At 40.7% G+C, this 23976-nt stretch overlaps 1 protein-coding gene across 8 annotated transcripts in view; it reads left to right on the plus strand.

Moving 5' to 3' along the window:
• Window positions 1-23976, plus strand: part of akap13b (A-kinase anchoring protein 13b) — a 207203-nt gene that overhangs the window by 118091 nt on the left and 65136 nt on the right. For all 8 annotated transcript variants that reach the window (XM_078168284.1, XM_078168285.1, XM_078168282.1 and 5 more), the window contains 12 exons: window positions 5115-5262; window positions 6362-6527; window positions 7632-7738; window positions 10158-10304; window positions 10412-10521; window positions 10641-10784; window positions 11417-11542; window positions 11676-11793; window positions 12112-12232; window positions 22082-22212; window positions 22337-22413; window positions 22532-22598. In XM_078168284.1, the coding sequence (XP_078024410.1) occupies window positions 5115-5262; window positions 6362-6527; window positions 7632-7738; window positions 10158-10304; window positions 10412-10521; window positions 10641-10784; window positions 11417-11542; window positions 11676-11793; window positions 12112-12232; window positions 22082-22212; window positions 22337-22413; window positions 22532-22598 (1462 nt within the window). The remainder of the gene's footprint in view (window positions 1-5114; window positions 5263-6361; window positions 6528-7631; window positions 7739-10157; window positions 10305-10411; window positions 10522-10640; window positions 10785-11416; window positions 11543-11675; window positions 11794-12111; window positions 12233-22081; window positions 22213-22336; window positions 22414-22531; window positions 22599-23976) is intronic.

The following is a 23976-nucleotide window of genomic DNA, read 5'->3' on the forward strand; positions in this document are numbered from 1 at the left end:
TGCTATGGATCTGTTCCTAATGCATATAAATCTGTTGCCCTCCCCCCACTTGGATCTGCTGATCACGCCGCCATCCTGCTTGCACCAGCATACTTACCTGTTGTGAGGAGAGCAGAGAAGGTCGTTAAGACTATCAAGCAATGGACAAGTGACAGTGTGGAGAGGCTACAAGGGTGCTTTGAAACTACTTATTGGATGAACCTAATAGCCCCCTCCAACAACATCAATGAGCAGGTGGACACTATGACACCATATATTTCTTTTTGTGTGTGTTATGCCCCAGGCTAGGGGAACAGAGGCACAACATAAATGAGGCAGAAGACGACGTTTTACAAAGAAAAGGCTGTAATTATTTTCTACAGCTCAAGAGTTAAGGCACAATCCAATATGGACAATCAAACCAAAAACATGACACAAATAAAGTGAAGCTTCTCTTCAGGGTAAACCACTCAGAGCACCATTGCGTACTCGTTGACAGTTCATCTGTAGCAGCTGCGGAGGACCAATGGCTTTCGGCGGGACCTGTCAATGAGCAAAGATTGTACAACAAACAGGAGCGCTCACTTGAACTAAAAAATAATGGACGAGGAAAACCCACGGCAAAAATACGAAACATATAATATACAACACTAATAACACACACTAACGGCTGGGGGCCGTAACAGTGTGGATAACATCATCCCACCAAAACAATTACCATCTTTCCCAGTAACAAACCATGGGTGACAAAAGAATTAAAAGCTCTCCTAAACAGGAAAAAGAGGATCTTTTTCTCTGGTTCTGACAATGAGAAAAAAGAGATCAACAAAGAGGTGAAGCGTGCCATAAAAGTTGCCAAGCTGAAGTACAGGGACAAAGTTGAGCAACAATTCAAAGGTGGTAACCTGCACGCAGCCTGGCAAGGTCTCAAAAATATGGCAGCTGTGAATACAACTTCCACTTCTCAAAAAGCCATCCATGTTGAGGAGAGTAGTCCAGCATCACTGCCAAATGACCTCAACTCCTTTTTCAAAAGATTTGAGACTGACAATAGTGCCCAGCTTGAAACAGCCATGGCTTCATTAAAAACTGGTGGCTCTGCACTTAATATTAGTTCTGAAGATGTGGTAAGAATGTTTAAAAGGACCAAAGTCAACACAACACCTGGACCCGATAAGATCTGTGGCCAAACTCTGAAGCACTGTGCTGATCAGCTAGGTGGAGTCTTCCAGCTCCTCTTTCAGAGTTTAGTTGCCAGCTCCACAGTTCCTGAGCTGTGGAAACATTCGACAGTGATTCCCCTCCCCCAAAGAAGCACTGTAAAGGTGCCGAACAACCACAGGCCTGTTGCCCTAACCTCTCTTGTGATGAAGGCCTTGGAGAGGGTGATAAAAAATCACATTATCACAGCAGTAGACGGTCAGCTGGATCCACTTCAATTTGCATATCGGGCAGGGAGAGGGGTGGATGATGCAAAAGCCTTTCTCATTAACACCATACATGAGCATCTTGAAAACCCAAAAAAAAGCCAGGTTGCTGTTTGCTGACTTCTCCTCTGCATTTAACACTCTGCAGCCACATATTCTAGCTGAAAGACTGGAGCTGAATGTAACCAAGACCAAAGAGATGGTAGTGACCTTCTCTAAAAGACAGAGGGAGCTGGCTGAGGCTGTAGTCACCACCATTCATGGGGAACCTGTGGAAGTGGTGGAGAAATACAAGTACCTGGGCACAGTATTCGATGACCAGCTGAAGTTTGATCACAACTCTGATGAAATTCATAAAAAGTGCCAGCAATGACTGTATCTCCTGATGAAGCTGAACTCTTTCGGCGTGAGCAAAAACATCCTCACAACATTCTACTACTCCTTCATAGAAAGCATCATCACCTTCTCCTTCACATGCTGGTTCCATTCAATCCCACTTCAAAACAGAAACCGGCTGCTTGGTGTAGTGAAGATCTGCTCCATCATTGGTCTACCTGTACAATCCCTCTCCACACTCTGCGAGCAACAGACTGAAGAAAGCCAGTAGGATCCTTCAGGACCCATCACACCCCCTGTTTGCAGTGTTTGAGTGGCTTCCATCTGGACGTTGTCTTCGCTGCCCAGGCTGTAGGATTCAGAGGAGGGGGGCAACTTTTGTTCCCAGAGCTGTCCTCCTGCTCAACTCACAGCCATCACTGACCTGCTGCCTTAGTGATGTCAATACACCCAACCCACCTCCAAACCTTCCTTTCTCAGGAAGGTTGAGACTGTATAGGAGGGCTGGACTGGACTCTAATGCACTGCACTTTAAGAATGTGTTTTTACCCTTGTTTTTATATTGTAGTTATTTATGTCTTGTCTCTTGTGTGTTTTTTCTCTGAACTACTCAGTGTGCTGCTCTTAAATTGCCCCTCAGGGATAAATAAAGTTATTTGAATTGAATTGAATAATACATTTTATTTATAGAGCACTTTTCATAGTACTCAAAGACACTTTACATTAGTTAAAAACAATCAGAAAATAGAATACAGCAGACGGGTGGCAGAGTTCTGAATGTATGAGTGTTGAGTTTATTTAGGACTTTGGATAATGTACCATAAGACTGCTATTACAGTAGTCAGTTCTGGATGTGATGAAGGCATGGATGAGAGTTTCAGCAGCAGAGGAATTCAGTGATGGGCAGAGACAAGCTACATTATAAACACACATCCTGAATTGTTGTGTGTTAGTAGATGACACACAATGTCAATCTTAGTTAATGGAATGGAAGTGTATAGAATAAAGATGATAAATGGGAGAGAAAGAAAGAAAGAAAGAAAGAAAGAAAGAGAGAGACTGTATACCTGAAGGTGTACTACATTCATCTGCTTGGCAAAGTGATGCTTTACAGGATCCACCAAGAGCTCGCTACTGTGCAAATCTTCACAGCATCATTTCACCCACAGCTCAAACTGTATGGACACTGGTCTGAAGTCTGTGTGATTCTTCTTTAGCACCAGTCTATGTGTAAAGTAGCATATTCATGGTTGTGTGCATACATATCATGTATGCATCTGGCCCCTATGTTTTATGTTGGACTCATCCACCCTCCTCGGACTTCCATCCCCTTTACTTAAATTGTTGTCCCACTGTATCTACCCCTGACGCTGCCAGGCGCCCGTAAACGTTAACGGTGACTGCGCGTGTATCATGCCAACGTGAAAGGTCATCTTTTTTTCATCATTGTCTGACGCCAGAAGTCATTGCCCAAGCACCAGTATTGGACGACTTTGGAGTGAGACTGGGTTGATTTTGCCTGTTACGGCCTCCATACAAACACAGAAATCATGGCTCCATAGGGGCAGGAGGCTGCAACATATAAAAGAGGACGCCACACCAAAAGCAGTAACAGCAGGTAAACAGTTTACCCACAAGCTTTATTTTTGTAACCCAAAATATTAACCAAAACACAAACAACTAAGAGAGAAACAAAAGGGACTGGAGACCCCGGCCAAAAAGAACAAAAGGAGGGAAGACGCTGAGCCAACCACGCAGTGGGCCGTCGTTCCCAGCGTCTCCCCCTAAACTACCTGAAAAGGAACTAAACCTAGAATAAACAAAAAGACGAATAAAGTAACTACCGGTAATCTCCAGCCCAAACTAAAACAACAAACTAACACAACAAAACCCCAGCTCCTAAATGAGCATGGGGGAAAAACCTGCTTGGGGAAAGAGAACAAAGGAGGAAAAGGGGAAAACTCCTCACCACCTGTGCTGGTGTCTGTGCCGTGTGCCAAGCCCTGTCTCTACTCTCCCTGTCCCTCTTATCCCCTCCTCCTCTCTCTACCTGAGTGCCGATTGCACTCAGGTGCGCAGCAGGCAGAGGGAGGAGGGAGACAAACCTGACAGGAGAGAGAGACAGCACAGGCTGCTGCACGTAACACCCCCACCCTAAAAACGTGAATGGGGGGGAAGCGCCGCGAACATCATTCACGCACTAACATCTGGACAATGTGTCGGCCAGGACATTCTCTCGGCCTTTGATGTGCCGGACCTCCACATTGACAGACTGTAAAAATAGTGCCCAGCGCATGAGCCTCTGATTGGCGTATTGCATCTGATGAATAAACACAAGAGGGTTGTGGTCAGTGTACACAACAACGGGCGCACTAGCAGAGCCGACATAAACTTCAAAATGTTTGAGTGCCAAGATAAGCGCGAGAGCCTCCTTTTCAATAGTAGAGTACACACATTGATGCGGATTAAATTTTTTTGAGAAATAGGAGACTGGATGCTCCACCCCATCATCTCCATCTTGAAGGAGCACAGCACCCGCCCCCGCATCACTCGCATCAACAGACATTTTAAATGGACGATCAAATGTGGGCGCAGCCAAGACTGGAGCATGAGTTAGCAAGGCTTGTACACAGTCAAACGCACGCTGACAACTGTCAGACCAATGGAAGAGAGTCTTTGGACTCAGCAGATCAGTGAGCGGAGCCGCAACAGCCGAGAAGTTTTTACAGAAGCTTTTTACAGAAGCTTCTGTAGTGAGCCTAATCATGGTGACGCCCCTCCAATGTCTTTGAGAATGTTTCAGCCAGTCTCATCAGGCAGCTGGCTGACATGGGAGGGTTGTTACCATGATTAGGCTCACCTGGGCTTCCAAGCTATAAAAGCTGCCTAATCTGTTCACTTGGTCTCTCCCTTCCTTTCAGCTGATAGCCACTGAGCAGCTTTGGTTTTGGTTTGCACTGTCAACACCTCCACAGAACACCTGACACTCACCCATGCATGGCTTTCATGACTGACTTTGCTGATCTACACACTCCATTGATTATTAAGTTAATTTTAGTTTAATAAATTTGGCTTGTTTTAAGTAAATCTTTTGTGTGGACTCCCTTCTTGTCACATACTCTGAGCCAGTTTGTGACATTGCCATATAGTTTACATTATAGCATATAATATCGGTGGATATGTTAGGACTATGTGGGCAGTGTAGGCAATTGCTGAGCAAGACTTAAAGACTTAATGACTTAAATTAATGTGACAATATGAAAAAAAAGCACCTTCAACTGAAATCATTTGATGAGACAAAAAAACAAACATTAAAAAGTCTGTTAATATTTTCTCTATTGATTATCTGTGCCTCTCTTTCATTGCTTCCAGGAGAAGGACAGAAAGGGAGAGAGAGAACGAGAGAGTAAAGACAGAGACAAGAAGAGTGCAAACGATCATGTCTTACTCCCAGTTAGCCCATCTCCTTCTACAGCCAGCATCAAAGTCCTGCATAATAAGGAAACTTTCCTCTGCAACAGTAAGACTCACTCACACTTCTTTTCTGTTCTCCTTCCCTCCCTCTTGTTTTCTTTCCGTCTCTCTTTCCTGAGAGCCAGGCAAGCTGTCTTCTTCTCCTTTGTCTCATCGTAACTTTCCCAGGCTAAGGGCTAATTTCTGCCCAATGTTATAAATGGAGACAGAGTTGGACAGAGGCACATTTTCTGAAAGCTTACGAATACGGATGAAACAGAGCAGCACCACCGCATATCGTGGAGGCAGTGTGGTGTATTTCAAGCGAGATATAACTGTAGGAGATGACAAAGAAATTTAAATAATGCCGAATGGAACAAATCAGTACTATAGTGAATTTTTTTTCCATTCATATCAAAGTAAATCTAATGACCTCACAGAGCACTGCTGTCGACAACACTGCCTCCGTTTAAAGGTACAATATTACAACCTCCTCCACTGTCGCCTCATTTGTCGTTGTATGAAACTTTTGATCCTGCCCTTTAGTGTCATATATTGGCTGTGTCTGTGCTATCATAAAGAATGCAAGGAAGTATGAGGGCAGTGACATTTGCAACATTTGAAATGGACATATCTATTATTGTATGTAAAGGGAGTATAAATGAGCCTTAAGAATCTAAGAAAACATGCCTAAACATGGACAAAATGAACGCAGACAGAGGGCTCTGTCCATATCTCACATTGAGCATAAATGAGCCCTTAAAAGGCAACAGTGAGGTCCATAAGGATGAAACAGGCCTACCTGATTGTAAAAACAGTGATCGACAGGAAGAATACACTATATTACAGATGAGGCAGAATCCCCAGTAGTGTTAGCATCAGATGAGAGGGACCACCTTGTGCCCTGTGGCTTCAGCTTCAGGTAAAGAAAGAGCCTGGTATACAAATAGTATAGATATAGCCTTTAACATGGCACACTTTAAAAGGGAGCAGAGCAGGGTGAAAAAATGTGTTACCATTAGTTTGACCTTGTCAAAGATCTGATAATAAAGACATCTCAGTCTTAGCGAGACTACTCAATTTTAAATCTGTATTTCCTAATAAACTAGACATGGAAGTCTACAACTGAATAAGTCCTAAATGTGTAATCTAATGTTTATATCTAGCTGCATCTTCAGCATCATCTGTGTCTTCCACATCCTCCTCATCATCACGGGAACGCTGGTCCACAGTCACCACTCCTGATGACCAGTTTATTCCACGGAGACACTCCAGTATCTTCAACCCACACAGCAACCTGGCCAAGAGCATCTCCACCAGCAACATAGCAGGGTGAAATATCTCTCACAAACACACAGACACACAGACACACACACACACACAAAGTAAGGCAAGCCTTATCAAAAATGTTTTTGTTATTTATGTATATTAATGATTAAATATCACTCAGTTGGTCTCATTCATGAAATGACAGTAAATCTTTGAGTAGATTTGCACATAAAAAACCGTGGTACTAAAAACCTACACCGGATTCATAAACCCGCGGGAAACTCAGATTTGATTATAGCTACATGTGCATGTTTATGCCAATTATAATTTGACAGTGTGCTTCTGTTAGTCATCAGTTAGCATACATCCCCACCCATGAATAGCCAATGACCACCATATATGGAGGTGAAAATTACTATGGATAGGTGCATCCTGTCAACCTGCAAACATGGAGCAAACAAAGACGGAGAGAGAAAGAAAAACTTTTTTGATGCTGAGACTGAAGGTATTTTCAATGTCAGTACATGATATCCCTGTCTTTCCCTGTCTGACTGCATTCTCAACCTACATTACTAAATTGCCCGTTATTAAATAAACTCAGCAGCAGCATACCTTGAACTATGTGTTTAACATAAGTCATCTAGGCTGAGAATATTTTACAGATTTACCGAGAATTAGCATACCATTAACATTACCATTGGAAAATGCTGGTTCCGGTTCAGCGGCAAAGTTGTGCCCATAATTCACACAAGGTATCATGGGGGCTAGAAATAAGGTGGATAAATGCACGGAGGGGGTAAGGATGCATAATCATAAACATGCATAAACAAGACAACCATCTATAAATTTGATAGGATTGTCCCAGCTCAGTAAATTATGATTCTGTAAGCAGTGCTTATATACTAAGAATTTATTCTTAGAATGTATTTTTGGGGTGAGTGGTATTTTTATGCCCTTTCTGTTTTGGATTTGTTTCATTTGTATTGATCGAAGCAGTTTTTGTTTTCATTCTTGCTGTTAATTTATTTTCCTGGTATATCTTTCTTTGTTCCCTTTGTTAGTGTGAAGCAGCCTGTATATATGCTATAGAACTAAAGGTTGTGATTGTTGTTTGTAGGGACTGGACATATAAAATGTCATTCATGTTCACGGTTTTGTTCCTTGTAGGTTAGATGATGTGCCACTGAAAGGCCTGAAGTTTCTGTCCCAGTCCACTGACTCTCTCAATCAGGGGAGCAAAGTCAGTGCCTCAACTGAGTCACTCACCGATGACGGTAGCATCCACACAAACGCCCACACACACACACACACACACACACACACACACACACAGACACACATAGACACACATGCTATGAAAACAAGTACAGTAGCATGCAAAAGTTTGGGCATGCATGGTCAAAATTCCTTTTACTGTGAATAATTAAGTGAGTAGAGGATGAACTGAGCTCCAAAAGCCATGAAGTTAAAGATGAAACATGCTTTTTAACATGTTAAGCAGGATTAGTGTATTATTTTTGTATTGTACAATTTTAGAGTGGAAAAAAAGGAAAGGAGCACCATGCAAAAGAAATTTGAGTTCTTAGACAAATTTACCAGAGTGTCAGATCTTAATTCGCTTGTTAGGTCTCTGTCTTGTTTACAATCATTGTTGGGAAAGGCCAGATGATAGAAATTTCAAGGCTCCTCTGGCTCCTGAAACATTAACAATCAGCAGCCATGGGCTCCTCTAAACAGGTGCCTGCACTCTGAAAACTAAATTAACTGATGCCCACAAAGCAGGAGATGGATAAGAAGATTGCAAAGTGTTTTCAGGTAGCTGTTTCCTCAGTGTGTAATGTAATTAAGAAATGGCAGCTAACAAGAACTGTGGAGGTCAAGTGAGGTCTGGAAAACCACGAAAGCTTTCTGAGAGAGCTGCTGGTAGGATTGCTATAAAGGTAACTCAAAACTCCCATTTGACTGCAAAAGACCTGCAGAAAGATTTATCAGACTCTGGAGTGGTGGTGCACTGTTCTACTGTGCAGCGCCACCTGTACAAATATGACCTTCATGGAAGATTCATCAGAAGAAAACCTTTCCTCTGTCCTCACCGCAAAATTCAGCATCAGAAGTTTGTAAAGGAACATCTAAATAAACCTGATGCTTTTTGGAAACAGGTCCTGTGGACTGACTTTTTGGACAATATTTGTTTGGAGAAAAAAGGGTGCAGAATTTCATGAAAAGAACACCTGTCCAACTGTTAAACACAGTGGTGGATCAATCATGTTTTGGGCTTGTGTTGCAGCCAGTGGCCCGGGAACATTTCACAGGTTGGGAAGAATGGATTCAATTAAATTCCCGCAAATTCTGGACGCAAACATTACACCATCTGTAAAAATGCTGAAGATGAAAAGAAGATGGCTTCTACAATAGGACAATGATCCTAAAAACACGTGCGTTATTAAAAGACGGATATATATATGATATTTGTGAGTGCTGACACTGAACTAGCCTGGTGAAACCATCCTAATCTCGCGAGCTCATATTCTATTTCGCTCCGCAGATCAGTCTGGCCATGCAATCATAAAGGCTCTTCTTTAAATGCAGAGCAAACGGCTGCGCTGAAAGCTTTTGTTGAAAAAAAGTGTGTGTTTGCCGTCCTTCCTACGGGGTTTGGTTACCATCTGGCTCCGTTGATCGGGAAAAAGATGGGACTCAGTGAAAACCCAGTGGCTATTGTTGTTTCTCCGCTAGTTGCTCTCATGGAGGAGCAGGTCAGGGAAGCAACCAAGCTGGGAATCACAGCCATGAAACTCGGAGTCCACAGTGAGGAGGAAATCCGCAGCGGACATTTTACTAACATATTTTTTTGGCAAAGACGGCAACACTCTTTCCCAGACATCATCACACCTCATCTCCGCTGCAGCTTGCTGGTCTGTTTACAGTGCCGTTGTGCTAGCCTACGTCACATGTTTCATTTACTCTGATTGGTTTTCTGTCTTTCCAACTGCGTGAAGGGGCACTTTGAGTGACAGCCGTTGATACCGCCCCTTGGGAATACAGGAAATGTACAGTCTGTGTCCAGACCCATTCGCGTTTTGCGAATTTTAGACAGGCTGAACGCCAGGCTACCACTGACTAACTTTTTGAAGTTAGGAGCACCAGTGCTACCATGTAAAAAAGTAAGTTAATTTCAAGCTGAAGGTTTTGCCATGGCCCTCACAGTCCCCTGACCTAAACATCATTAAAAATCTGTCGATAGACCTCAAAAGAGAACTGAAAGACTCTTACCTGTTTACCAAGTATTTAAAAGCTGTGATACTTGCCAAAGGGGGCGCTACTAAGTACTGACCATGCAGGGTGCCCAAACTTGTGCTTCAGGCTTTGCTTTTTTGTTATTTTGAAACTGTTAAAGATTGAAATTAAAAAGTAATCTTGCTTAAGATAATGAAGAAATGTGTCATCCTTTACTTTTTCCTTTTTGGAAATCAGTGTATCTTCTACTTATTTAACTATTCACATTAAACAAAATTTTGACCAGGGGTGCCTAAACTTTTGCATGCCACTGTATAAAAAACTGGAGAGTGTATTTTTGTGTGTCTGACAAACCTGATGTTGATACAGATTTCTGCATGTGCCCTTTAAATGGTTCTTTGGTTCTGGTGTGTGTGTGTGTGTGTGTGTGTGTGTGTGTGTGTGTGTGTGTTGAAGGTACTGAGATGATAGACAGTCAGCTGATTGGAGAGTTTGAGTGTGACATTATAGATCTGGAAGCTGATTCTTGGAGCGGTATGATGGATAAGAAGTTCTTGAAAATGTTGAGGAAAGATGAAATCAAGAAACAAGATGTCATCTATGGTAAGATATGATGTCACTTATTTTGGAAGGAAGTTAAACTTTACATGTGAATGCTCTCATTTCCACATATCCATACCTGTGGAAATAAGAGCCCTTTCTTTCCACAGAGTTGTTCCAGACAGAGGTCCACCATGTGAGGACGCTGAAGATCATGTCTGAAGTTTACTATAAAGGCCTTCAGAAGGAGCTGCAGTTTGACACTCACACTCTGGACAAGGTGATGAATGTGCTCAAGAGTAGTTCCACCTATAGACACATGCATACAAGCATTATTTCTAAGAAAATCATCATTAAAATACACACATTAAGAGCTACTCTATTGCTCATTCTCTCTAGATTTTCCCAGTTTTAGACAGGCTGTTTGACACACACTCACATTTCCTCACCCTACTCCTGGAGAGAAAGAGGGCTTCAACAGTTAAGGGACAAAACAACAACAGCTTCTACATCTGTAGCATCGGGGACATCCTGCTCAACCAGGTGAGTATGAAAAAGAAGAGGAGAGGCTGCTGGGATGAAAACCCCATCTGCTCTGGCGACGATGTTGTGGATAATAATGTTTCATATTGAGACTCTTGTGAATTTAGATAGGGCAGCACATTGGTGCCATGCTTAGCATTGTCGCCTCAGAGCTAGAGGGTTCCTGGTCGAACCTGGGGTGGGGGGTTCGAACCCAGGGGAGCCCTTCTGTGTGGAGTTTGCATGTTCTCCCCATGTCACCATAGGTTTACTGCGGGTACTCTGGCTTCCTCCCACAGTCCAAAGACATTCAGGTTAATTGGTGACTCTAAATTGGTCAGATAATCAATTAGACCACTACACATGTTCCCGTTCATAGAAAAGCATAAAAAATGTACAGAATGACCCTTTAATAACAACAATGGCACATCCTATATGGGCTCAGGCATATCTGAAGGTGATATCACTGATTCAACCAACATATGGAGACATAGACAATGAAATGAAGGCTAATCCTTTTAAACTGACCTCAGCAGACTTCACTTCTGTCCCCTGGCAATTCAACTCAATAGAGACAATGTCTACTGACTGGAGCAAACTGAAAACAGTCTAGAGGCTTTCAATTTAACTTGAAATGTTGATTTTAAATTCAGTTTTCAGGCTGCAGTGCTGATCGTATGAAGAAAGTTTATGGGAAGTTCTGCAGTCGCCACAATGAAGCTGTCAATCTCTACAAAGACCTGCATGCCAAAGATAAACGCTTCCAAGCTTTCATCAAGGTCAGCACCCATCTCATACCAGCTTCTTTCTATATATATTTAACACATCAGGGGATGTTACAGTTCTGTGGTTCCTTTGCATCTGTGGTATTTGATTGTGAAATTACCTCTGTGTATTTTCTTGTTTGTGCAGAGGACAATGAGCAGCAGCATTGTGCGGAGACTCAGTATTCCAGAGTGCATTTTGTTGGTCACTCAGAGGATCACAAAATATCCTGTTCTCATCCAAAGGATACTTCAGCACACTAAAGGTAAGGACAGAGACACACCCTGTAACAAGTCCCAACCAGCACAGAAGTGTAAAATATAAGTGAATGGTGTGGACAGTGTATTGTTAATTTGGAATCAATGTAAAAAGTGGTTAGTGATTGGAGATGATATTGCTACTGTATTTAATGTTTCTTTGAAAACCTCAGTTTAAGAACTGTGCCATCAGCAATTAACCAGAGATGACATGTATCTACCTACTTAATAATTCAGTGTATGACACTTGAACTATATCAGTATCATAGTGCAGTTACACAAGATGTGTTTTATATGTTTTATGTGGTACCTCACTGCTCCAACAGACTCAGATAAAGACTACGGCTCTGTTTATGAAGCTCTGCGCTGTGTGAAGGAGTTAATCATGGCTGTGGACAGTAAAGTCAACGAGCAGGAGAAGAAACGGAGACTGAGGGAAGTCTACAGGTAGAAACTACACACTGTATGTATCAGCTCTTAGATCAGCAGATGGAAAGGATTTAGCTCATCAGGCCTGTTCAAACTATGACAATAACATGTGCAGAACTAATTGAAATTCTCCCTCTATTGTCACGGCACACTGTCTCCCTATTGGCTGTCCTGCATGGCTGTCAGGTAAGGGGGGGTGGGCTCACCTAGTGGTAGAGCTGGTTTTGGTATTGTGTCGAAGTCTGCTCTGCATTGATATGTGTTTCCTCCTGCCTAAACCTTACCCAAACCCTTTGCCCTAAACCTAACCACCAAGGGGGACGCGCAACAGGGGAGGACATTTTGGTGTTAGTTTAAAAGGTAGCATGCCAAAGTAGTCAAGAGAGATGATTTGGACCTGGTGCAGAACTAAAATTTATTAGAGATATTTCTAAGTGCTGCGAGGAAGACAGACAGTGGAGTTTCCCCCTTATCCCTATAAAGTTTTTGTTTTAAGGTAATGTCCGTGTGTTTAATATCTACAAATGAACTGGAGTACAGATGCTAAGCAGTGTCTGACCACAGAGCGTGAGCTAACCAGATGACTGCCGTCGGATCAGTGCCAGGCAGCAAGGCAACAGTTAAGCCCACATCCCTTACCTTAAGCCCTGCAGCCAAACGCTCACTCTCTGGTATGGGCAGCCAAGCTTTGGAAGCCTAGACAAATGTTAGCCCAAGGGGTGTAACAGTTCACAAAATTCACGGTTTGGTTGGTATGATACAGTGGTATCTTGGTATGGTACATTTTCAACACAGCAAAAGAGTAGAAATGCCGACATTTTCTTGATTTTTAATTTTTTTTCTTTTTTTTTTTCTTTTATTTAATTTTTATCTATCAAAATTAACATCATAAAGTATGATTTTTTTTTTGACTTGGAACAATGATGGAACCATACTACCTATCATCTAGGGTGTCTTTTTACCAGTTCATAAAACAAAACAGCTCCTCATATAAATTAAAATGTAGTATTGTAGTTAGAAAAAACAAACAAACAAACTGAGGATGCACCAATTTTGAAAATCTGGACCGATTCAAATTTTTAAAATAACAATTTGGCTGATAGCTGATACCGATGTTTTTAAATTGTTGTTTATATCATTTTTGTTGTTATTTATTCCCCATTTGCCAGGAAAACAAAGAATTCTACACTATAAAGAAATAAATAAACAGTTTTAAAGTCATTCAGCCCTTCATTACGCTACCTTTGAACGAGCACAAATTCAATCATACACATTTATGAAACAATCTTTAATATAACCTTTTACATGGAAGCATATTTTAAAACAAATAACTGCTTGAGAAGCCTTTTTACGATATATGATATTGTCATAATTCCCTCTCTAATATCTTTTTTTATACTGCTGTGAAAACATTAACACATTTCTCCTTTCAACAGCTGTATTTATTCAAGTTTTTCACTAAAAACTACATTTTACAAGATTACTGTGAACATATCCTGAGACGGCTGGTATAAATGGGCTAGCAGGGCTCAGCCCTGCCTATCTTTTACAATAAAGATGAGAAAATTATTAAATTAAAGAAAATATTAACCTTTGGAACTGATTTATTACCTTGGAACTGATTGTTTTTGGTGGAACCTATAGCAGAAGCAGCACTAAAATAGTCACAAAAACGCAGGATTTATCTAAATGGGCTGATTTTTTACAGCCCATACTCTAGGATCAGCTTCGTGAGTGACAGGTGTCGTGACAAGCCCCCTTGATTTACTGTTCAGTTGGACTAAAATAATTAAGTCCAGGCCACTGACTTTTGGCCAATGACAGTGCGTGGAAGTACAGTGAGGGCCTGTCCGCTGTTACTGTAGTGGGAGAGTGAGAGTTGAGTCTTGCGAATTGTGTTAGCATCATGCTGAAAGAAGTGGATTATTTTAAATGCTGTCTATTGAGCGGGACCTCATCCAAAAATCGGACTTAATGACAGGTGATTAGCCTGTTTGCATCCCCAGAAAAGCCCAAACCATAACCTCTTATTAAAGGAGCATTACTCCTTTCCTTTCTTTACCTTTCCTGTCTGTTTGTACAGCGGAAAATAGTCTGTGTGTGTGTGTGTGTGTGTGTGTGTGTGCGTGTGCGCGCGCGTGCGTGCATGCGTGCATGCGAGCCAGAGGGAGGGGGAGAGAGAGAGAGAGAGAGAGAGAGAGAGAGAGAGAGAGAGAGAGAGAGAGAGAGAGAGAGAGAGAGAGAGATTTTAGCATCAGAACATTTTTGAAATTAGCCTAATTCTCTAGGTTTGTTGTAGTGCATTGTTGCTGTAACCTGGTACTGTATCTCGGTGTGATGTTACTGTTACTGCAGCTGAACTATTGATCAGTATAGGCCATAGGCCAAATGCGTTAGCTCTCCCACCCAATTTCACCACGAGCCGCTACTGAACATATCATTAGAACTATCTAACACTATAATTTGCCTTTGCACAATACTCTACTACTGATCAGAGCTTTAACGCATCATAATGTCACACAATGCAACCTCCATTAGCTGTTGGTTACAGCCACCGGCTTCTAACAGCTAATGGCCATGTTTCCCAGATCGCTCTTAGCGCTAAGAGCTTCTTAAGAACGCTCTTAAGCCTCCTGTGAAAGAAAAACGCATTTCCCAGATCACTCTTAGCTTAAGAAGATCTTTCACTAAGAAGGAGTTGTAAGATGGAGCTGACCCACTCTTAACAGTCTTCTTAGAGACCAAACGCTCACAGATCTAGCCGCGTCAGGCAAATTAATATTACACTAAGCAAGGAGATATTTACACAGTGCACACCGTATATATTTTGATATATGTTATACTTCAGATTTATATTGTTTAGCATTAATTTGTGACAGAAAAGAACGAATTTCATTCTGCAGGGAAATGCGTGTCCTTACTGTGCACATGACAATAAACACTTTGAATCTTGAATCTATATGTTTTATGAAGACCCTATGTACGCTCAAAGCTGTGGCACAAGTTACGCACCGAAATCTGGCAGAAGAAAAATAATAATAAGAAAAATAAGTATGAGGAATAACAAGTGTGTTCCTGTATGTGCTGTGCACATCTGACAGGTGTAATTGAGCTCAGCAGGAACCTCATCAAGGGACAATTCACCCACTACTCTACATAAAGGCGTTGCCACATCATACATGTGTGAGGAATCATGGCTGCTTTACAGAATATTCTCGCTGCTAACCAACAGCATCACCGTGTATATGTAAATGCATTTGTGCGTCAGCACTTCAGCCCACTCGACTTGTTGTCAGACCAGGCTGTCCAAATGAAGTACCGGCTGCCCCGTGCTGAGATATAACGCCTCATCAACTAGTGTCTCCACACATCCGGCAACCCGGTGCAATTTCACCCTTAGCCCGGAGGTGCAGTGCCTGGCTGCGCTGCGTTTTTATGCAGTGGGGAGCTTCCTGGAGGTGGTGGGAGACGGCACCGGCCTCAGCAAGGCGTCTGTGTTTTTTTTGTTTGAATATAATACATTTCCTCATGATTCTCTTACCAAGACTACTTTTTATATAGTTGTAGTCTTGTTTTCATCATGAAAATAGGTCATTAACAAATATTTATCATCTTAGTTTTTCATTAGAATTATTAGAACACACATACACACAAGCAGCAGGGAATTAGTGCGTTAGGTAGCAGCGCTGTGTGTGACTTATGCGCTGATTAAGTGGTGGGTGATCAATTTGCCTGACATCAATTGATTTAGTTTCAGCAACGCGGTAGTGGCCAGCTCCTGTTAAGAGCTTTTTAAAGAGCGATCTTCTAAGCGATCCTAAGAAGGGCATTAAGAACACATCTGGGAAACACTCGTATCTTAGCGACCCTTCTTACCAAAGACGTTCTTAACTGTGCTCTTAAGTCTTAAGATCGTTCTTAACTGGGAAACGAGGCCAATGTTAACTGGCTCTCCTCATGCTGATTTTAATACAGATTTGTTTTTTACAGTGTAGCATTATCAGGAAAACAATAGGTGAGTTTACTGTGTCAATCCCTGGTCATCCCAAACACATTTTACAGAGACACCAGCTGTTGTGAGCCATCTCATCACACAATAGTGAAATCACAGAGCCCACCTGTCAAACAGTCACTGTATTCTTCTTGTACCTGCTCATAAATTCAAATTTGTGGCCGTTAGCCTTGAGCTCAGCCATTGTGGCCGTTAGCCTTGGGCTCAGCCATCTTGTAACAAGCTAGCTTAGAGTAGCAGCCTCACAGTGTGTCACACTGCAGTAGAATGCTCTGGTTTGGGTGTGGGAGGCAGGGTTGGCCCTGGACATCTGGGGGCCCTAAGCAGGATAAGTTTTAGGGGCCCTACTTTGCCATAAATTGACAACTAAGGATACACAAAATCAGATACTGTATGCAATTCTAAACATTATGCATTCAATTTTACCTCTAACCACAATGGGCCATAGTTTACTGCTAACTGAGCACACTCACTGAAACACTTAAAGCTAACTAACTGCACTTGCCTTTTTTACCTTTACTATCTGTCTGAATGCTGCATAGTGTTGAAAATTTTAAAATGGCATTAACTCTGCTTGACCACTAGAATTCTATTATCAATCAATCAATCAATTTTATTTATAAAGCCCAATATCACAAATCACAATTTACCTCACAGGGCTTTACAGCATACGACATCCCTCTGTCCTTTGGATCCTCACAGTGGATAAGGAAAAACTCGGACAGACATGCAATAGATGTCGTACACAACAGATCAACATAATAAATTAACAGTAATCCGTATGACACAATGAGACAGAAAGAGAGAGAGACAGAGAGAGAGAGAGAGAGACAGAGATGGAGACAGATGCAGGACAGATGGTAATGACAGTAGCTTACAACAACATTAATGATAGTAATAATATTATAATTAATAATAATATATTAATATCTGATAGTATACATGTGTGACAATAATCATATGTGTATAATAACAGTAGAAGTATGACTAATGATAACAGCAGCAGCAGGAGGCATCTGGCAGGACCACGGCAGCAGCACAACCACACACGTCACACTATCCAGGCACCGCTGCAATACGAGTTAACCTGAGAGACAGTGGAGCACAAAGGCTCCGGAGAAGAAGCCGAGTTAGTGACATCCAGAATGGCCGAGTTAGCAAGATGCAGTAATAGGACGAGAGAGAGAGAGAGAGAGAGAGAGAAGGTGCCCGGTGTATTATAGGGGGTCCTCCGGCAGACTAGGCCTAAGTCAGCCTAATTAGGGGCTGGTACAAGGCAAGCCTGAGCCAGCCCTAACTATAAGCTTTATCAAAGAGGAAAGTCTTAAGTCTAGTCTTAAATGTGGAGAAGGTGTCTGCCTCCCGGACCGCAACAGGAAGATGATTCCACAGGAGAGGAGCCTGATAGCTGAAGGCTCTGGCTCCTGATCATAGTGTTCTGGTGGGATAATAAGGCACTATGAGCCCTCTAAGATGTGATGGAGCTTGACTACTCAGAGCTTTATAAGTTAACAGTAGGATTTTAAATTCAATTCTGGATTTTACAGGGAGCCAGTGCAGAGAAGCTAAAACAGGAGAAATATGATCTCGTTTCTTAGTTCCTGTTAGTACACGTGCTGCTGCATTCTGAATTAGCTGGAGAGTTTTTAAGGACTTACTAGAGCTACCTGATAATAGAGAGTTACAGTAATACAGCCTTGAGGTAACAAAAGCGTGGACCAATTTTTCTGCATCTTTTTGGGTCAGGATAGGCCTAATTTTCGCAATACCCTATTACACAGATGAAAAAATGCAGTCTGTGAGGTTTGTTTTAAATGAGAATTAAAAGACAAATCCTGATCAAATGTTACTCTGAGGTTTCTTACGGAAGTGCTAGAGGCCAGAGCAATGCCATCTAGAGAAACTCTGTCATCAGATAAAGAGTCTCTGAGTTGTTTGGGGCCAAGAACAATAACTTCAGTTTTGTCTGAATTTAACATCAGGAAATTGGTGCTCATTCAGTTTTTTATGTCTTTAAGGAAATTATGAAGTTTAGTTAATTGATTACTTTCTTCTGGCTTCACAGATAAATACAACTGTGTATCATCTGCATAACAGTGGAAATTTACAGAGTGATTTCTAATGATGTTGCCTAAAGGAAGCATATATAGAGTAAATAGGATTGGTCCGAGCACAGAACCTTGCGGAACTCCAAAACAAACTTTAGTACATAAGGATGATTCATTATGAACGTCAACAAACTGAAAACGATCAGATAAATAAGATTTAAACCAGCTTAGTGCAGAACCTTTTAGGTCAATTAAGTGTTCCAATCTCCGTAGCAGAATTTGATGGTCAATTGTGTCAAACGCCACAGTAAGATCTAATAAAACAAGTACAGAGATGAGTCCTTTGTCTGAAGCAATCAGAAGGTCATTTGTAATTTTAACTAGTGCTGTCTCAGTGCTATGATGCACTCTAAATCATGACTGAAATTCCTCAAATAAATTATTATCATAGAGAAAATCACACAGCTGGTCTGCGACTACTTTCTCAAGGATCTTTAAAAGAAAGGGAAGATTAGATATTGGTCTATAGTTGGCTAACACCTCTGGATCCAGGGTGGGCTTTTTTAGGAGGGGTTTAATTACAGCTACCTTAAAAGTCTGTGGTACAGCCTGTTAATAAGGATATATTGATCATATCTAATATATGAGTGTTAACTAAAGTAAGACCTCCTTAAGTAGCCTAGTTGGGAATTACAAGTGAAGGATGTAACAACCTTGCTGAGTGAAAAGCAATAGGATAGTTCAAAATGTCATTTGGCTCGTAATGCATACTGAACCAAAAGCCCCATGCCAATTGGTTCTATGCAAATACATGTATTTTTACACCCCTAGTTAGCACCCTAATAGTAATAGCATCAAATTCCTAGGGTTGTGTTTGCCATGACACTTAATGCTTCTCAGAGTCAAGAATGCTTCCTTGGTAGGATGGGTCCAAGTAAGGTCCTACAGAGGCTAGGTAGCATTAGGTGAACAAACATTAGAACATGCTAGCAAGTGCCCAGGTGTGCATCATTGAAGAGGCCTGCCTTCAATTCCAGAAAATTGTGCGCAAAAAACTGTGGGTACCTAATGCCTACTGAGGATACACACTTGCATCCTTGAAAATTCTCTGAAGGAAGGACTCGGTCCTCAGTAGAATCTGAAGGATCCTTGATATTGGAACAATCCTTCAGCGGGATTCGATGATGTAGCCTGCTTGAAATTCAACCGTTTAAGGGATCCTTCCTTTGAGAAGCACCAGCTGTTCTGGGAGTCTAACATGCTTCTTAACAAAATTACTTCACACTTACTTTATCTTCCACTGCTTGATTATGGTGATGTACTATACATGCATGCACCAGTCACATGTTTACGTTCTCTGGATACTGTGTATCATTGTGCTCTGAGGTTTGTCACTGGATGCAAAAATCTGACCCATCATTTGCACTTTGTACAAAAAAGCTGAATGGTCATTCCTGTCTGTCAGGGATTCACTCATTGGTTGACTTTTATTTATAAGGCTCTACTTGGTATGATCCCATCCTATCTCGGAATTCACCTTGTTAGGAATCATGGACATTATAGCCTACGATCCGCTGGCTTCTTTACTTTGACTGTCCCTTGTGTTTTCACAGAACTGGGGAAAAAGTGGCATTTTGTTTTGCTGCTCCCTCTGCATGGAAGTCTCTGCAAGATGAATTCAAATTGTCGGACCTGATCCCTCTGGAGAGCTTTGTTAAAATTCTTAAAACTAAGGAACTCAAAAGCATTGGGCTTTGTCACTGTTTTTAAATCAGATGTTACACTTCTTTTAATCTGTCCCTGATCATTTTATTTTTATTTATTGTACGATTGTTATTTATTTGCATTACTGTTTGTACTATAAAATTCTGCTGCCTCTTGGCCAGGTCGCTTTTTTTTAAAAAAGATTCTATATCTCAATAAGCTTTACCTGGTTAAATAAAGGTTAATAATAATAATGTAAAGTTAGAAAGCCTATCAAGTCCAATGGTAGCTGATGAAGATCATGTTTTGTGATGAAAAGCTCCAGAACAGCTACTTAATACACCTGTAATTGTGTGAAAAAGGCCACACTGTTATTAGGGGCCGGGCAGCCTAAGCTGCCAGGACCCTATTGTTATCCTGCATGTTCTTCTTCTTTCTTCTTCTTCCAAGGAAATCCTACTTCCCATGCACGAAAAATTACCAAACTTTGCACAAAGGTCCAGTCCCATGCCAGATTGCCTCAGCTGCAAAAACAGGCCAATAGTCCTGATGGTGGCACTACAGCAAGCCTCTAAAGTTCAAAATTTTGAAAATTCACAACAAATCAACCACATGTGCTACAGATTTACAACTTTCACCAAAATGTAGCCCCAATACTGAAGAAACTTTTGTATATTTAAACCTATTGCAAATTATGAAGTTCATCACTCTGTTTTTTTTTTCAAAAACTGTAAAACCTATTAAACCTATCTCCTCCCACAATTTTTGCTCAATTGACACCAAACTTGCTACAGAGCATCTTCAGACTGTCCTACACAAACGATCCACACAGATTTTTGATTTATCAAAAATTGAGCCTACAGTGCATCAAAATGTTTGACTGTAAACGGTATTGTAAACATATACTTGCAAATTCTTGCTAAATACATTTTTAATGTTCATTAAAAAAATGACAAAATTTGAAGTCATGGTAGGTGATGTTTGGAAAATATCAGAATTTTATCTCAAAAAATGATTTTTTTTTACAGCATTTTGAATTTCGCTTTCATGCGAACGATTGGAGTCAATGCAAAAATGGCATTTTTAAACATCAGTTTTTCACTTATGGAGCCAATAAATCATTGTTAAAAACAAATTACCAACATCTCCACGCTGTCTAGATGCAATTTGTGTATTTTCGGATTTTTGTCTTAATAACTGAATTTTTGACAGCCGTTTGAAATCTGCCTTTACACACTAACAGCTGCTGTCTTGCACACAGGTGACTGGCTTAGTCAATTTGTGAAGCTACATGTGACATTTCCGTTTGCCAATTAGCTCAGTGAGATAGAGGATGGTTCTTGGTGTTGAAGATTGTGAGTTCAAGCCTCAGCTCGTGCAACATTTCCATATGAGAAATCTACCCAAACTTTTCATAAAGGTCCAGTCCCATCCAGGCAGTTTCGCGGAGAGACAAATACTCTTTATCAACACTTTTCCCTGTTATCCCTTGTCTCTTTTCCCTGTTTATTTGGCTTAGCTACCAGTCAATATGCAGAGTCTATCCAATAGCTACTTTTACATTTTAAAAAATGTTTTCATCTTTGTCACCATGGATAATGTTTAGCTTTAAGCTAGATCAGGCCAGTTTGTTGTTGTTTGAAGGGCATGCCATAACTATATGATGTAACTTCTATGTTGTGATATGCTTTGTTTTAGTGTGTGTGTTGCTCAGAATTGCCTAATTTTACCTAAAATTGCCCAGCCCTGACCATTGATGCGCGGCAGCTATAATTTGATTTTGAGATCAAAACTATTTAGCTTTTCTTATTTTTCATTTTCATTTTCTCCTGCCAGCTGCTGTACATTTGTAAAATACATTCTTAAAAAGTTTCAGGGATCTTTACAGTTAACAGATATCATAATAATGAGAGATACCTGTTAGACATTATTTTTCTCTGAAATACCTGCACAGTCAAATGTCCAATTAATGAAATAAAACATAAGATAATGTACAAATGATAATAGACATACACTGAGCTGTCACATAACAACACATTACTGTGTACTCTAGCCATTGCATGCCTCTCCAATTTTTCTTCTCTGGATGTATTTTTTCTCCAGTCGCACTGACAGTAAGTCCATCATGAGGATGAAGAGTGGTCAGATGTTTGCTAAAGAGGACCTGATCAGAGGGAGGAAGTTGCTGCATGATGGAGCACTGCAGCTGAAAACCTCTGCTGGACGACTCAAAGGTCTTCATGCATTAATTGTTTTGTTCTGTAGAGAGAAAATGAAAAAGTTGTAAACCAGTGTCTTCAGTCCAGTCTCTGAAGGCAGACAGGATGTTGCAGTCATCTTTGTTTCTTTCTGTTGCAGATGTTCAGGCCTTGCTCCTGTCTGATGTGTTGGTCTTTCTTCAGGAAAAAGACCAGAAATATGTCTTTGCCTCATTGGTAGGTAGCTCACTGCAAAACCTGTTTTGTTGTTTAATTGAGAAATACAATATCTGCTCATTTCATCCATATATGTTCTGACAAAGATCCAATCTGATGTGAAACTCTCTGTCCCCAGGACCATCGCTCTACAGTCATCTCTTTACAGAATCTAATAGTCAGAGAAGTGGCCAATGAGGAGCGAGGTCAGACTTCTTCTTTTCTTTCCTAACACAGTGTGTATTGAGTTATTCCAAGTGATAATTAAATTAATTAACCAGGTCGTTTTAACAACAAGATGCATTGATTTAATTGATTTGGTTTAATTTGAAGTGTAAAAAACACCCACAAAGTTGCTCTGCCGGGTATACACATGTGTGTGTATATATATCTATATATATCTATATATATATATAGATATATATATATATAATTCCAGGAAAGGGTCAGACTTGCCCCAGAAATCCTTTTTATCCAGTTTTCTACCGGCAGCTTCAAATTCCACCACCCTCTATATATATATATATATATATATATATATATATATATATATATATATATATACATATATATATATATATATATATATATATATATATATATACATATATATATAGATAGATATAGATATATATATATCTATTATGTATATTTAGATAGATAGAAGCTCAGTGGGAAGTTCCTGGCTGTCGCCATCTAAGTAATGCCTGACTCCCTGCTAATCCAAGAATGGGCAAAAAGAGATGGAGTGTGGGTGGAACTGAGGCGGGCAGAATGAAGCCTGGTTGATGAAACAGGCCCACCTAGTTAGAAGCTACCAAGCTAGCTAAGGCTTAGAAGCTAGGCTATGGGCTACTTTCATAGAATGTGTAAAACAAGCGTCGTTTTTAATGAAGTCACACATGACAACACAAAAAAATTAAAACAAATGCTTTTAATATTGTCTCTGTTCGTAAACGTTATACTACTTTGCACAGTTCCTTCTGAAATGCAGGCGTAACATGAATGTAATAAAGTTTGGTCGGGAGTGTTTTGACCACTAGACGTGAGCTTAAAGGTAACTTAACATTAAATCCATTTAATATTAATGAAGAATGTCAACCACACCATTGAGTACAAATACATCAGTTAATCTTTATTTCATGAATCACAATATTTATTACAAGTCCAGTATTCTCTTCTGTAACCTTGTCTTCACTAGGCCTCTGGCTCAGGTTTCTACTCAGAAATTACATGCCCAAAAAGTATTTCTCTGCAACTACGAGGTCTATATGAATAGTTTTGGTATCAAAATAAAGGTAACACTTGGGAGATGTACTGCAGAGGTGTAAGCATCCATATAGATGTTACTGGGTCAGATTAAATGAAGAATTAAGACAGAATAAATTAAAGATTTTATCTCCACCCAACAGAACTTTACACTTTCCTTTTGGAAAAGTGTAATTTTTCCCAGTATCCCTTTGGAATTCTGCACTTGCAGCCCCAAACCCCCAGCAAACCATATCTCAACATCTGAATATCAGATGCTCTGAACATCAGATATTGAGATAGTGCCAGCATCCAAGAGGCCGTCAACCCAAATTT

The sequence above is a fragment of the Epinephelus lanceolatus genome, chromosome 5, assembly GCF_041903045.1.
Source record: "Epinephelus lanceolatus isolate andai-2023 chromosome 5, ASM4190304v1, whole genome shotgun sequence".
NCBI classification, from domain to species: Eukaryota; Metazoa; Chordata; class Actinopteri; order Perciformes; family Serranidae; genus Epinephelus; species Epinephelus lanceolatus.